This window comes from Somniosus microcephalus, chromosome 8 (genome assembly GCF_052327205.1).
Source record: "Somniosus microcephalus isolate GS21.2 chromosome 8, FLI_Smic_1.0, whole genome shotgun sequence".
Classification (NCBI taxonomy): Eukaryota; Metazoa; Chordata; class Chondrichthyes; order Squaliformes; family Somniosidae; genus Somniosus; species Somniosus microcephalus.
In genome coordinates, this window is record NC_140994.1 from 180,001,652 (window position 1) to 180,018,215 (window position 16,564).

The 16,564-nt window shown below is 40.6% G+C and overlaps 1 protein-coding gene across 7 annotated transcripts in view; it reads right to left on the reverse strand.

Annotated features, from left to right (window-relative positions):
• The window catches only part of ttc1 (tetratricopeptide repeat domain 1), a 91,325-nt gene extending 75,590 nt beyond the window's left edge, over positions 1–15,735 (reverse strand). Inside the window, exons 1-6 of one of the 7 annotated variants that reach the window (XR_015079321.1) lie at positions 15,543–15,718; positions 12,703–13,114; positions 8,654–8,714; positions 5,255–5,367; positions 3,497–3,533; positions 3,153–3,301 (exon numbers count right to left, since the gene is read on the reverse strand). Coding sequence is in view for 6 of the 7 variants with exons in the window: in XM_085995413.1 (XP_085851539.1) it covers positions 3,153–3,301; positions 3,497–3,533; positions 5,255–5,367; positions 8,654–8,714; positions 12,703–13,101 (759 nt within the window). In the remaining variant the exon portion in view is untranslated. The other 6 variants (XM_085995413.1, XM_085995411.1, XM_085995410.1 and 3 more) reach the window with 6 other exon arrangements.
• Positions 15,736–16,564: the final 829 nt, after the last annotated feature.

Sequence of the window (16,564 nt, forward strand, 5' to 3'; positions counted from 1 at the left end):
AGAATTTTGTATTTCAATGAGATCACTCTCATTCTTCTAAACGCCAGAGAATATAGGCCTAGTCTACTCGATCTCTCATAGGACAATCCCCCCATCCCAGGAATCAGTCTGGGGAACCTTAGTTGCACTCCCTCTATGGCAAGTATATCCTCCCTTATGGTAAAGGATGAGAGCTGAAGTCTTTTTTCTCACCTTTTCCTGGAGGTCTGTACAGAGTTTGCATGGGATAGAGAGATTTATTTTCAGCATGCACATTGCTAGTGTATTTTTCCTCAGTCACACACTTGGTCCTCCATGGAGAATATGACACTTTATTCCAACTACAGACATTTACATTTCTCTCTGCAGTGCTCCATAGAGAGAGGGGAAATATTAAGGGGTTTAGCATCTTTGAAAGTAGATAAATCGCCAGGCTCAGATGAAATGTATCCCAGGCTGTTAAAGAGAAGGGAGGAAATCGCAGAAGCTCTGACCATCATTTTCCAATCCTCTCTGGCTACAGGAGTAGTTCTGGAAGACTGCTAACATTGTACCATTGTTTAAGAGTGAAAGGGATAGACTGAGTAATTACAGGCCAATCAGCCTAATCTCGGTTGTGTGCAAGTTATTGGAAAAAATTCTGAGGGACAATATTAATCGTCATTAAGAAAGGCACAGATTAATCAGGGACAGTCGGCATGGATTTGTTAAGGGAAGGTCATGTCTGACTTGATTGAATTTTTTGAATAGGCAACAAGGAGGGTAGGTAACAAGAAGGATCGATGAAGGTAGTACGTTTGATGTAGTCTACCTGGATTTTAGTAAGGCTTTTGGCAAGGTCACACATGGCAAACTAATCAGAAAAGTAAAAGCCCATGGGATCCAAGGGACAGTGGCAAGTTGGATCCAAAATTGGCTCAGTGGCAGGAAGCAAAGGGTAATGGATGTTTTTGTGACTGGAAGGTTATTTCCAGTGGGGTTCCGCAGGGCTCAATACTAGGTCCCTTGCTTTTTGCGGTATATATCAATGATTTAGACTTTAATGCAAGGGGCATGATTAAGAAGTTTGCAGATGATACAAAAATTGTCCGTGTGGTTGATAGTAAGGAAGAAAGCTGCAGACTGCAGGAAGATATCGATGGGCTAGTCAGGTGGGCAGAAAAGTAACAAATGGAATTCAATCCAGAGAAGTGTGAAGTAATGCATTTGGGGAGGGCTAACAAGGCAAGGGAATACACAATAAATGATGGGAGACAGAGACCTTGGAGTGCATGTCCACAGATCCCTGAAAGCAGCAGGACAGGTAGATAAGGTGGTTAAGAAAGCATACGAGATGTTTTCCTTTATTAGCCGAGGTATAGAGTACAAGAGCAGGGGGGTTATGCTAGAACTGTATAAAACACTAGTTAGGCAACAGCTAGAGTACTGCGTACAGTTCTGGTCACCACATCACAGGAAAGATGTGACTGCACTAGAGAGGATACAGAGGAGATTTATGAAGATGCTGCCAGGACTGGAGAATTTTAGCCACAAGGAAAGATTGGCGAGGCTGCGGTTGTTTTCTTTGGAACAGAGGAGGCTGAGGGGAGATTTAATTGAGGTGTATAAAATTATGAGGGGCCTAGATAGAGTAGATAGGAAGGATCCATTTCCCTTAGTAGAGGTCAATAACCAGGGGACATAGATTTAAAGTTATTGGTAGAAGGATTAGAGGGGAGTGGAGGAGAAATTTCTTCACTCAGATGGCTGTGGGGGTCTGGAACTCACTGCCTGAAAGAGTGGTAGAGGCAAAAACCGCATCACATTTAAAAAGTACTTGGATATGCACTTGAAGTGCCATAATCTACAAGGCTATGGATCAAGAGCTGGAAAGTGAGATTAGGCTGGATAGCTCTTTTTCAGCACGATGGGCTGAATGGTCTCCTTCTGTGCCATAAATTTCCATGATTCTATGACCCTCAGTTAATGTGGAGTTGGTTTCCTCTTCCAACGGACAAGTTGTCAATTTGGCTGACTGCCAGGCGGGAAACACATCCACAAAATGATAATAAGGTCTTGCCACTAAGTTCGGCAGGACCCGTGTCCCTGGCCTTGCCAGGTTCTTTGGCCTCCCTGCACCCCTGTAAATAATGGGCCAGTGTCTTTGGCAGGATCGGTTGAAAAGATAATATCTATATAAGATGTGAAAGCTGCTGCATATCTGTACCAAATTAATGAAGAAATTATATTCAGTGATGAATAAAAGCTTACTATGAAGGTATTAAACTAAACAAAATACAGAAAATTTATGGAAACCTCCCTTCAAGCAAGAACCAAAAAGCCCTGATGGATGAACTACTGAAGCTTGAACTTGTAAACTACCAATTAAAATGATTATGCTGACTATAAAATAAGGATTAAACAAAAATTTTGAAATCCCCAATCATGGAATGGGATATCATTTCAAACAAGTCAGTCCAAAAATATTCCAACCTATCTTTTTAAAATCCCATCAGAGGTTTTTAGCTCCAAGTCCAGTCCCCAGTAACAAACCCATTTGAGATGTCTGCACTGAGAAAAGACAAATGTAGAATGATAAAATCTACATGTAGTTAGTATAGTGCAGCCATTTTTACAGAAATTTGAACAATGCTTAATTCCTTATATTAAACCTAAGCATCTTCTCTCGAGACCCAAGTGCTCAGACTCTAGTACCAACGTGAGAGAAACTGATTACCCAACCCTTGGATCTCTCATTTAGATTAGAAATAATTTTTCCAGAGGTGACACTGGGTATTGGTGCGCAACAAAGGGGAAAGATGCAGGTTCACAGCTGTATTCCTCCAAATAGCAAGCTCCAAATTTTGATCAAACTATCATATGGAGATGAGAAGCATCCCTCTACCCCATGCATTTTCCCCACACCCAGGAGCGGCACAAGAGCAAATGAATTGCCCTCCTTCTTGGAAAAGGAATGACAATACATGAAGACAGAAGTAAGTTCTAAAAGAAAAAAAATACAAATTTTCTAAATGCCAAATCTAGTGTAACTACAGTGTGTAGCAAATTTGAATTGAGGAACCAGTCCATATTTGGTATGTTATTCTGAGATACGATGAGAGGTCAGATCATCCAATTACAATTGGTTATTTCATTTCCTGCTTGTAATGTGAATTCAGTTATAACATACTTACCATACAGGCTTCTCTGGCTTGTACTATTGATGGATCTTTTTCTACAATGGTTTTATAGTCTTGCAGAGCTTCATCAAGTTTTTCAGTTTTCTCATACAGCTCTGCCCTCCTCAGTATAGCACGGATGTAATTGGGATTTAATTCAATAGCTACAAATTGAAAAAGAAAATGCCTCATGACAGTATTTACCATAATTCAAAATAATCAGTTTCAGAGAAACTAGCATAAAGAAAATAATGAAACCAGAGAGCTGTACATTAAGAGGGCTCCAAAATCTAAAATGCTCATCTTAATTTCTAACAATTTGTGATTTGAGAAAGCAACTTACTAAACATAAAACTTACCTTTGGTACAATCAGATATGGCATCTTCCTTATTATCCTGAAGCAGAAAGAATAGTGATCAGAAAAGACTTTGAAAACAATGGTTTAATTAAGCAATGCTTTACAATATAAACTCACTCTTCAGTGCAAGATAATTACAATTTGACAACATGTCTGTAAATTCCAAAAACAGAATTTCATGCAATTTCTTTCCACCAATTCTAAATTACAGAATGCACAAAATAATCAAAACTTCAAAATGGAGATTGCAGAACTCAATTTGGCTGGTAAACAGAAGAACAATCCCACCATTTGCTGTATTGTATTACCCTGCAAGATGTAATCAGAGTACATTGGTCTTCATTAGTCAGCATATTTACAACATTGTAGAAATAGAATAAAACATTGCAAGTACTCTTCTTTCAAAAAACAAAAATGCCACAATTTCCTCATAGCTGAAATTTATCATTCCCGAATAGCAAAAACAAACCCATTGTATTATAATGGATTCACATGTTACATTATCAGATCTGTCTCAATTTCCCAGATAAACGAGAACATTGATGACTGACAATCTTCGTAACACCAACATTTTTATATTACACATAAAATACAATTGCTAAAGCATTGCATTTTCATTTGTGTGCGCGAGATATAGCAGTAACATATTTACAAAGAATAGATTTACACATAGTACGAAGATGACGTCTTCCCCGTGGCAAGGGCAGGATTAGGTTTGGCTGTGATATCCCTTATGGTCAAATCACCTGTCAATCTTCATCATTAGGGCTCACACCTATTAACCACCTGCATGAGGTACTGGAATGTAGTTGAAGCCAATGGAACCAAGACCCAACAAGGGCTTGGCTAGGTTAGACATTAAACCTAGTTTAAATTTCACAATGAGCCAAACCATGAGTTCACTATTCTTAAAACCAATTTACACATTAAATATTACCATAATTACTAATTATTCCTGCAGTCGTCATCTAGTATCTGATTAGCATTTCATTTTTCTGAACTCTTGGGGAAGGGGAGTCCACTCTGCAGATTTGGAGACACTACAGTAACTAACGATTTTACCTTCAGGTCAGTGTGACCAAGTGAGATGATTTTCTCTCACAATTCTCCCTTACATTTCCATTATTAGAGAACAGTGCAGCAGCTGAAGTATTAGTGCCAAAAAGTTTACAAAATGAAAAAGAATCAGGAAGAACCAATGATTTTGCAAACATTTTTGCACAAGTCATTGTTTGGAGGCACTGGCATCTTACCTAGTCTTCACAGCCAAGGCTCCTTGAGACAGTAGATTTTTCATCCTCATATTCATGCATAAACACCATCAGATTTCTTGGGGGAAACATATTTAAAAATTGTTGTGGAACAGACATTGACACCTAACTTTTTTTTTTTTTTTTAAACTGGATTTCCAGTACTGTAAAAAGCAAAATGACCAGGCCCATAAGGCACAGTAATTTGAAGCAGAGCTGTAAAGAAAAGGTATATCAACATGCCAAACAGGTATCTATGCAAATCTGAATAATCACACATTTAGCCTTTCCCAACTCTCAATTTAATTTGCAAACATTGCACACCAATAGTTCAACTGCGTTACTGTTCTCGGCTATCAAAACTCAACAAGCAAGCTGTTCAACAAATCAACTTGATACGAACAGATCAGTTCTTCGTAGGAAACAGATAATAATCTATGTTCACCTGCGTGTCTACAAATCCATCCTGCAGAACTGCGTGTAGACACAACCAATGAGAAATGCTTACCAGTTTCATTCTAGCAGCAGCTCTATTGGAATAGAGGATAGACCTGTCCTTCTGGTAGCAGGCTGGGCAAACACCAAGAGCCTCTGTGTAAGAGTTCTCAGCCTCTGTATACTCTGCAAGTAAAAGACAGCATAGGCAAAAGATTCGTTTGTGACTGTTCTCCATTTAATGTGTAATAAAATAAACAGAGAGGAATGCAAGGAAGAGTTGGCTATGTAGAATGGATGCAACTGATGTTTTGCAGTCTTGCATCAATTTTTTTTTTTGCTGGCCAGTAATATTGGTTGCCTGGCAACAAGATGTTATTTCCACAATAAAAATATCACTTAATTGGTTACCCTTACAGGGGGCATATTCACAAGCAGAAATTGATTTCCAAAGTATTTTAATTAGTTTTGATTAATGAGCACAATTTCAATGTTCCAATTGCTTGAATTGTTTAATATTTAAGTAACCATGTTCCAAGCTACGAACATTGGGAGCTACTTACATAGGATATACAGCACATTCGGCCCAACCAGTCCATGCTGGCGTTTATGCTCCACTCGAGCCTCCTCCCGTCTTTCCTCATCTAAATCTATCAGCATAACCCTCTATTCCCATCTCCCTCATATGCTTGTCTAGCCTGCCCTTAAATGCATCTACACTATTCGCTTCAACCACTCCCTGTGGTAGCGAGTTCCACATTCTCACCACCCTCTGGGTGAAGAAGTTTCTTCTGAATTCCCCATTTGATTTCTTGGTGACTATCTTATATTGATGGTCTCTAGTTTTGCTCTTCCCCACAAGTGGAAACACTCTCTGTATCTACTCTATCAAAACCTTTCATGATTTTAAAGACCTCTATTCGGTCACCCCTCAGCCTTCTCATTTCAAGAGAAGAGACGCAGCCTGTTCATCCTTTCCAGATAGGTATACCCTCGCATTTCTGGTATTATCCTTGTAAATCTTTTTTGCACCCTCTATATCCTTTTTATAATATGGCGAACAGAATTGTACGCAGTACTCCAAGTGTGGTCTAACCAAGGTTCAATACAAGCTTATCATAACTTCACTACTTTTCAATTCTATCCCACTAGAAATAAACCTTAGTGCTTAGTTTGCTTTTTTTATGGCCTTGTTAACCTGTGTCGATACTTTGTGATTTGTGAATTTGCACTCAGATCCCTTTGCTCTTCTACCCAATTTAAATTTTTATTTTCCAAGTGAAATGTGACCACCCTAATTTTCTTACCAAAATGTAATACCTCACATTTATCTGCATTGAATTTCATTTGCCAATTATATGCCCATTCTGCAAGTTTATTCATGTCTTCTTGTAATTTGTTGCAGTCCTCCTCAGTATTGACTATCCCCCCCAAAATTGTGTCGTCTACAAATTTAGAAATTGTGTTTTTGATTCCAAAGTCTAAATCTTTAATATAAATTGTGAACAACATTGGTCCCAGCACTGATCCTTGTGGAACACCACTTCCCACCTTCTGCCACTCTGAATAGCTACCATTTACCCCTACTCTCTGCCTTCTGTCTTGAAGCCAGCCAGCTATCCAATCTTGTCCCAACTCAGCATTTTCTGACTTTATTCATTAGTCTACTATGTGATACCTTATCGAAGGCCTTTTGAAAATCTAGATCAATTATAACTACTGCATTACCCTTGTCTACTCTCCGTTACCTCTTCAAAAAATTCAATTAGGTTGGTCAAGCAAGACTTTCCCTTTTGAAATCCATGCTGACTAATTATTATATTTTCCAGATGTTCTTCCATTTTCTCCTTTAGTAGGGGTTCTGTTATTTTTCCTACAATCGATGTTAATCTGACTGGACATGTTCTATCTCCCTTCTTAAATATAGGTATTATTACGTTAGCTATCCGCCAGTCCTCTGGCACTACACCTTTTTCTAACGAGTTTCTAAATGTGTAGTAATGCCTCTGCTATCTCTTCCCTAGATTCTTTTAAAATGCACGGATGTAATCTGTCCAGACCAGGGGTTTTATCCGTTCCCGCTCAGGTCCGCTGTGTCCTGGGCCTTCTCCTCTCCCGCTCTTTACTTATCATAGACGACAACGTCAAATGCCAACAGTGTGACTGCCCAACATACCCATGGGATAAGTACCAGGAAAGAAACTGCTTTTGTCAACTGGGGGCTGAATTTGGAAAGTTACGCATTATAACACCAACATCTTTGGCTTAGAGTGCCTGTAACATAATAAAACTTCACAAACCACTTCACAGATGTCAAAAAATAACTGGAACTGGGAAGTGGAGGGAGAAGGATTACGGATGGTGCTGAAAGAAAAATCGAAGAGGTTGGTTTTAGGAGGCTCTGAAAGAGGGACAAGAGAAAGCAAGGTAGAGGGCTCTAAAGAGAGCTTTCCACAGTGTGACAATGAAACAATTGAAGGACCAACAGTTGAAAATGCAGGGAAGTGGGAATCTAGAGGAGGCCAGAGGCAGATGAATGGACGATATGTACAGAAACGTAGGGCTGAATAAAGTTGCAAAGGTAGTTAGGGGCAAACCTTGGAGTGGCTTAAACAATGACAAGGATTTGGAAGTTAATACAAAGTTAGCCAAATAAGGTTTGTGAGCACAGGGTAAAAGAACAGAATTTAGTGCGGGACAGGACATGGGTGGTGGCGTTTTGGATAAGTTACAATTTGTGAAGGGCAGAGTTGGAAGCCAGCAAGCAAAGTATTGGAATAAATTGAGTCCAGAGGCAATGATGCTGTGGATAAGACTTTCCAGCAGCAGTGAGATGAAGCAGGGGTAGAATTGAGTACTGCTAAAGAGGTGGAAATAGACGATCTTGACAGTGACAAGGGTATGGATCTTAAAACTCAACTGAAGGTCAAACTAAACACCAAGGTTGCACACAATTGGGTGCAGTCTAAGGAAGCGGAGAGGGAGAGGGGGAATCAGGTGCTAAGGAGCAAAACATAATGGCTTGTCTTGTCTCTGATGAGTTGGAAGGAAATGTTTGCTCATTTAGCAGTTGATATTGGCTACACAGTAAGACAGGAAGAGCCAAAAGTGGTAGCAGAGAAGAAAAGCTCAATGTCAGCAGCACATGAGAGCGCTGATCTCATGTCTACAAATGTTGCTGCCAGGGGGCAACATGTAGACAAGGAAAACACCAGACCAGGAAAGAGATCGGGAAACAGTTATCATATCTCAGCTAGAAAAAGGTACAACCAGGGCAGATCAGGAAATGAGGAACAAAAGAGAATTTTATTCTAAATATTAACACACTAACTAGACAGCATGGGTAAATGGATAAATGATTAAGTGACAAAACTATTTCAAACTACTATGCATCATTGCAGTGTTCAACTAAATGACCGTTATATTTGTCTAACCCATTACACATGGACTAAATCATGCTGAAAACACCTACCTCCTTTTTTAAATTGCCCATTTCCAACTTCTTTCAACGTCAGACTCTCATCTCGCCTTCGCTGTAAAACAGAATATTTGTCAAAGTCTAAAAATCCAGTGCATGAATATGAACTGCCTTTCCAAGTACAGTGCTAGGTGAAAAGTGTATGCAATTATATACCTTCAGGTCTTACATCACCACCACTACCAATACCCTTCCATTTTGAATATCTACAGGAATTAAAGGATTTAAATTCTAGTGTCACCCTATATTTTGGTGAGAAACATGAACACTTCATGACTACAGCAGTAGATATTGTACAGATACTGTAACAGAAAACCCACAATGAGACTCTTCAGTTCTCCAATGCTGTGCTTCATGTCCCCAGAGCTTCCATATGTGACATGTTCTAAATCCTATTATTGTCACTGGGGAGTTGGCGAGCATAAACTGACAACTGCAAGGTCTGGTATATTGAGTTGACCACTTTTCAGGTTCCTTTAATCCTGTAACCCCAGTAGTGAGGCCTGTCAGAACAGAGAGCGCAAACTTTTAGCATGATCTGACAAAAGGACAAATCTACGCATCTTCTGGTCTTAACACTGACTTTAATAACCAACTACCTTAATTATATACTATTTTGCAGCATTTCAATTTTAATTCCACACCTGCAATTACAGCCTCTCTCTCCCCCACCCATTTCTCATCTTTTTGAAGTGTGTCCCCCTCTGTCTTAGCTATTTGCAAGTTCTATTTTGTGCCATCAATGTCTGCTACTGCATGTCTAAGAGCATCTCATTTTATCTAACAATCCTGCTTTTGTTAACCCTATCCAATGTGACGCCAGTACATTTTCTAGGGTTTTCCTTCCACTCTCCTCCCCTTTTCTCCAATTCTATTAAAATGTTTGTTCATCTTAGTCTTCAGTTCTGAAAGACACTATCTGAAATGTCAACATTTTTTCCCTCTTTACAGCGGCTGACTGACTGTGTTTCCAGCATTTTTTGGTTTTCCTTCGCAATCCATTCACCCCCCTCCCATTTTAGGGAATGCATGGAGGTAAGCAGCTTTAATGGCAAGAGAGACTATAAATAGGCACATTGGGAGGGGGGCATCAGGTGACTAAATGAGTCTGGACGATTTATGAAAAATAAATAATTTCAAGTGCAAAACAGGTAACAATAATTGGAAAACTCGATCCAGAAGGAAGTGTCACAAAGCATGCAGCCAACTGACACACAATGAGGAAAGGTATTCATAGGAACTGGATCAATCAATTAAGTGGATTTCAATGTAGATTTATGTTTGCTGAAATAGTAAGCATGAAATGTGTATATATAATAAAAGGAACAAGCATTAGCAATGGTGAAAAAGGGGACCACTGAAAATATCAAGTGAATGTGACATTTATCAATTGGACTAACGATAATAGAATAGATCAGAAGGATCTAAATCAAAAGAAGTTACTCTAACTTTAGTTAAATCACTGCAGGGCCCACATTTCTAATAATATGAGTAATCGTGGGCACACGGCCTTCAAAAGGGCACGGATGCACTGGAATGGATTTAAGGAAGAGTGAAAAGGAGATTACAGAATTTATGGCTCTAAGCCAAGAAGAAACTCTCAGAACTAAATTTATCTTTAAAATAAGAAATCATCATGGTTTTAAAATGCACAGATAATGCAATTGTTCAACTTGTACAGAGCACAAACAAAAATTTGTAAAAGTCAATTAAAACTTGATACCTCTGGGCATTTTATTCACCCTCGAGTTGTGGAATAGACTCCAGAATTAACACCTCAACTGAGGGTTCAAAACACTAGTACAGATGGAAGATTGAAACATGTTGCTTCCTGAAATGCTGGGACTATGGAAATGTCATACCAAGGCAGGCAACTTGCCAGAGACATGTAACACAGGATTTAAGGTTAGATAGGCATACTGGAGTTTTGTTATCCACAATTTTGGGAAGGAAACTGGAAGAAATGTATAATGGTTTGGGTAGTGAGAATTTTGTATGGGGGGAGGGGGGGGGGGGAAACTAAAGACAATCACTATCACTAAGGAAAAAGTACTTGGTAAAATAATGGGACTAAAAGACGACAAGTCCCCTGGACCAGGTGGCCTGCATCCCAGGGTCTTAAAAGAAGTGGCTGCAGAGATAGTGGATGCATTGGTTGAAAATTCCCTGGACTCTGGAGAGGTCCCAGCGGATTGGAAAACCGTAAATGTAACGCCCCTATTTAAGAAAGGAGGGAGACAGAAAGCAGGAAACTATAGACCAGCTAGCCTAACATCTGTCGTTGGGAAAATGCTGAAGTCCTTCATTAAGGAAGCAGTAGCAGGGCATTTGGAAAATCATAATGCAGTCAAGCAGAGTCAGCAAGGTTTTATGAAAGGGAAATTATGTTTAACAATTTGCTGGAGTTTGTTGAGAATGTAACGAGCAGGGTGGATAAGGGTGAGCCAGTAGATGTGGTGTATTTGGATTTCCAGAAGGCATTCGATAAGGTGCCACATAAAAGGTTACTGCATAAGATAAGAGCTCACGGAGTTGGGGGTAATATATTAGCATGGATGGATAGAGAATTGGCTAGCTAACAGAAAGCAGAGAGTCGGGATAAATGGGTTATTTTCCGGTCGGTAAGCAGTAACTAGTGGGGTGCCACAAGGATCGGTGCTGGGACCTCTACTATTTACAATCTACATTAATGACTTGGATGAAGGGACCGAGTGTAATGTAGCCAAGTTTGCGGATGATACAAAGATGGGTGGGAAAGCAAGTTGTGCAGAGGACTCAAAGAATCTGCAAAGGGATACAGACAGGCTAAGTGAGTGGGCAAACATTTGGCAGATGGAGTATAATGTGGAAAAGTGCGAGGTTATCCACTTTGGCAGGAAAAATAAAAAAGCAAATTATTTTTTTAAATGGAATTACAAAATGCTACAGTTCAGAGGGACCCGAGAGTCCTTGTGAATGAAACACAAAGTTAGCATGCAGGTACATGCAAGTAATCAAAAAGGCAAATGGAATGTTGGTCTTCATTGCAAGGGGGTTGGAGTATAAAAGCAGGGAAGTCCTGCTACAACTGTACAGGGTATTGGTGAGGCCACACCTTGAGTACTGCATACAGTTTTGGTCTATTTATTTAAGGAAGGATATACTTGCATTGGAGGCAGTTCAGACGATTCACTAGGTTAATTCCAGAGATGAGGGGGTTGACTTATGAAGAAAGGTTGAGCAGATTGGGCCTATACTCATTGGAATTTAGAAGAATGAGAGGTGATCTTATTGAAACATGCAAGATACTGAGGGGGCTCGACAAGGTAGATACAGAGAGGATGTTTCCACTCGTGGGGAAATCTAGAACTCGGGGGCATAGTTTTAGAATAAAGGGTCGCCCTTTTAGAACTGAGAGGAGGAGGAATTTCTTCTCAGAGGGTCGTAAATTTGTGGAATTCTCTGCTCCAGAGATCTGTGGAGGCGGGGCCATTAAATACATTTAAGGTGGAAAGAGACAGATTTTTGCAAGATAAGGGAGTGAAGGGTTATGGGGAGCAGGCAGGGAAGTGGCTTTGAGCCCAAGATCAGCCATGATCTTATTGAATGGCAGAGCAGGCTCAAGGGGCCAAGTGGCCTATTCCTGCTCCTATTTCTTATGTTTTTATGTCCTTGGAAAGAATGGATTTAGTGGGTCAAATGTCCTCATCTTATCCCATGCTTTTTAAGTTCTTAACAAGCAGTCACAGAAGGAAGCTTGATGTATTAGGATATATGGCTGTAATTGTGGGCACATGGCAACTGCAAACATGCTTCTATGGTGAAAAAGCAAAATAGTTCTGTTAAAACTTGGTGCCCAGGGATTGAAAGCCTAGTTATTGTTTATGTTTAGATTTCAGAATTTGCAACATGCCAGCATACAAATAGCAGTAATGTAGGTTAAATGATAAAACACCAAAGATAATCTGGTTTATAGTCCACAAATATGACATTAAAAAACTAAAGAGCAGGTTCAAACTCAAATTCAATCCCACCATCTGATGAAGTGAAGTCACATGGATTACCTTTTTTTCTTCTTCAGGCAGATCTTTTTCCAGCTCTCGTAAATATTCTTCATCAAACTCAAGCTTTTTGGTTTCCTTTATTTCGGAATCATCCTCCAACTCTAAATTCATCACATCATCTTCCAAGCCCTCAAACCCATCAGTCTCCAGTGATTCTTTGCATTCAAAGAAGTGCTCTTCTGCTGTCTCTTGATCAGCGGCAATGTGAGTAGATTGCGGCTTCTCCGCATTGCCATTGGCTCCCGAAGTGTCACTCTCCACAGGCGATAGTCTGCTTGAAGTTGACTCACAACTGAAATACTCAGATGGCGCTTTCTGCTTCTCTGTCTCACCATCCGAAACATTTAGAACAGTCCCCAATTTTTCAAAAAGCTCTGTGTCTTCTGATTCTCGATCCATTTACAGGTCTGATCTATTGAATCAGGAAGAAAAAAAATGGAAGGTTACCACAGCCAAGTGCATTATTTGATAATATAAAAAAGGACTATGTACAGCAGTGTGAAAAGCACTTTAGTGGTGACATGGTCAGAAATTTCCATTGCTTGATAAAGAGCTCTTATCTTGAAAGGCAGCATCATTCAAAATGTAATCATACGCTTAATTAATGGAAACATTCTTGCAACTGTCCCCCATACATTTTAATTTTTCAAAGTATGAACACCAGCACATGATTCTTTCTCTCTGCTCTCACCACATCTCCCCCCTCTAATGTTGACAAAACTGCAGAAATAATTTTTTTTAAAGTAGTTAAACTGTTTTGAGAAAAGTGCATGTAGGTGTCAGCCTTGGCTCAATGCTATTGGCAGTGCCGCCTTTCACATTAGACATTAAACGGAGGTCCTGTCTGCTCGCTTATGTGAGCATGAAAGATCCCAAGGCATTATTTGAGGAGCAGGGAAGCTTTTGCTCAGTGTCTTGACCAACATTTATCCCTCCACCAACATCACTAAAACATGCTAATTTATCTCATTGTTGTTTGTGGGACCTTGATGTACACAAATTAGCTTTCACATTTTCACACATTACTACAGTAACAACACTACTGAAGCACTTTGCAAAATCCTGAGGATGCGAAAGGCACTATATACATATAAGTTCTTTCTTTCAACTATCACAATAGAAACAGAATTTGAAACCAGAGATGCACAAGAGTCCATCATACTTTTTGCAAATAATCTGAAGTAAAATTGGGTAAATGCAGTTTTTTCCCCCCTACATGCCTTTTCAGAAGGGAAGCCATTACAAGGTGACATGTCACCAAAGAGACCCTTTTAAGGAATGCAGCTGGTGGAGCCTTAATGCAATATTTCCAGCAGACATGATTTATAAAGTTGTAGCCCTTTAAGTACTTAAAAATTAGCCATTGCTACTTCAAAGAAAATCTGCTGAGGGTTTACCCACACAAGATCAGTACAGAGCAAATATTAAAAATAAAAGTACTTGCTAAAATTTTAATGCAGGATCTACTATATGCTAGAGAAAATATTGCTCTGGCTACATACAGGGGGCTGGAACTTGGCCATGGGCTTCTTTGCAGCCATGTATTGGCTGACAAAAACTGCATTTCATATGCTTGATGGATTCGCTTGCTGCTGCTTTCATGTTCCCTTCCCCAACTCAAGTTAGCTGGGAACTACCAGAACAAACCCACTAGGGGCTAATTGAAGCTGGATCAAAACTAAGCCTCCAACATGCAAGTCCAGTGCTTTATTGTTTGGCTAGGTTGTATTTCAGGATATAAATTTACATTAGTAAGCAACTGTGGGCCTACCCACAGAAAACACACAACCCCTGAATGATATCAATATTGGCAAAGTACTCACAAATTCGTTTCCCACATCTGAAGCTCTAGCATCAATAATTCCCTTCCCCAGCTATTTATAAATTTACACTAGCACTGAAATGCCAATCAATGTCATATTGTTTCTTTTAAACAAGACATAACCAAACTTATGAATGAAGATTACCCACACTATAAAACACTGAAGATAAATGATTCCATCTTTTTATTTTTACATTAGTACCATTTTATCCTTAAAAATTTGATCTAGGTCCATTAGGCCCTTTTTATTTGGTGCACTCTTCCCAGTAAATTAACACTCAATTTGGAATGCACAATAAATTGTTACAAGATAAATATTCAATTAATTAGTAGATACATTAAAAAAAATTGGCATCACGATATTGCATGCCAGTAACTGAGTAATTTATTTCCGACTCCATTTTGGAGTGCACTAAACAGACATCAGAAACTAATAGCCCCAAAGAACATCACAAAGCCTATATTACTTATGCAAATAAAAGTGGACCATACAATTGTTCGGCCGCTGTTTAATTTACTGACCAGTGTGGGACTGGCCCGGAAAATTCCAGGTTTGATCGCCAGACTGGTCCAAATTGCAGTGCTTTTATTTTTATTCTGGATTTGGGGAACACCCCCAAGAAGAAAGTGGGCTGCGGCTATCGCTATCGGCTGTGAGGAGGCCGGTAAGTGTCACAGGGGTTGATATTAGAAATAATGTGGAAAGCACCGTCAGCTGGGGTCCTACCAGCCTCTGGATCCTTGAAGGAAGGAAGGAGGAATTCAGCCAGGGTTTAGATAGCTGACTCCCCGATTTCAGAAAAACAAACACAAACGTTAATGCAGCGCCACTTGACGTTTGCGGGACAAGTATGTCCACCAACGCCTTTACTTTCTCCTCCAGGTGAGGCGGCGGCCTCTTTAAACCGTCTGTGTGGATGACGCAGGGACTCAGTCAGTGCGCCGCCCAGCCGAGTGCCGGGGCCAGAGAATAAACCAGCCGCTCCCCCAGCCCAGCCAGCAGCCACCCCGAACTCACCTGCTTCTTTTCTTAAACCCGCCCAACAGTGGTTGCGCAGAAACCACTCGACGGAAGCGCTCCACTCCTTCACTTCCGGTTACATTAACCAATCAACGTGGGAAGCTGTCAGCCGGGAATTGCAGTTCGAGGGTGTTGACGCAGGCCCCGAATCACGTGATCTACAAATCCCAGCGGACCTTGCAGTAACGCGCATGCTCGTTGTGGTTCCCTACTGCAGACGCCCTCTGTCGGCGAACTGTGGTTTCAGTTTGTCAGGTAGCTTTGTTGCCAAGTATTTGGTGAGATCAGTCTGGCTTCTAAGTGGCTGTCTTGAAATTACTAAAATGTAAATCAATTGCCAGCGTAACTTTTCCACTTACATCAGTACCTCAATGTTGAGGCATTAATAGGTTTTCGTAATGGATATTACAAAACACAGAAAAGCTGCCAAACAGCTTCTAAAAAGCTAACAACGGATATGTATGGCAAAAAGAAAATACTGCAGATGCTGGAAATCTGAAATAAAAACAGTACTGGAGATACTCAGCAGGTTAGGCAGCATCTGTGAAGAGAGGAACAGAGTTAACATTTCAGGTAGATGACTTTTCATCATCGACCTGAAACAGGAAATGGAACAGATTTTTAAACAAGGGCAGGGGCTGGAAGAACAAAAGGGAAGGCCTGTGATGGGAGGGAGGAAGAAAAAGGAGGGGGGGAGGGAGGAAGAAAAAGGAGGGGGGAGGGAGGAAGAAAAAGGAGGGGGGGAGGGAGGAAGAAAAAGGAGGGGGGGAGGGAGGAAGAAAAAGGGGAGGAGGGGGGGAGGGAGGAAGAAAAAGGGGAGGGGGGGAGGGAGGAAGAAAAAGGGGAGGGGGGGAGGGAGGAAGAAAAAGGGGAGGGGGGAGGGAGGAAGAAAAAGGGGAGGGGGGGAGGGAGGAAGAAAAAGGGGAGGGGGGGAGGGAGGAAGAAAAAGGGGAGGGGGGAGGGAGGAAGAAAAAGGGGAGGGGGGGAGGGAGGAAGAAAAAGGGGAGGGGGGGAGGGAG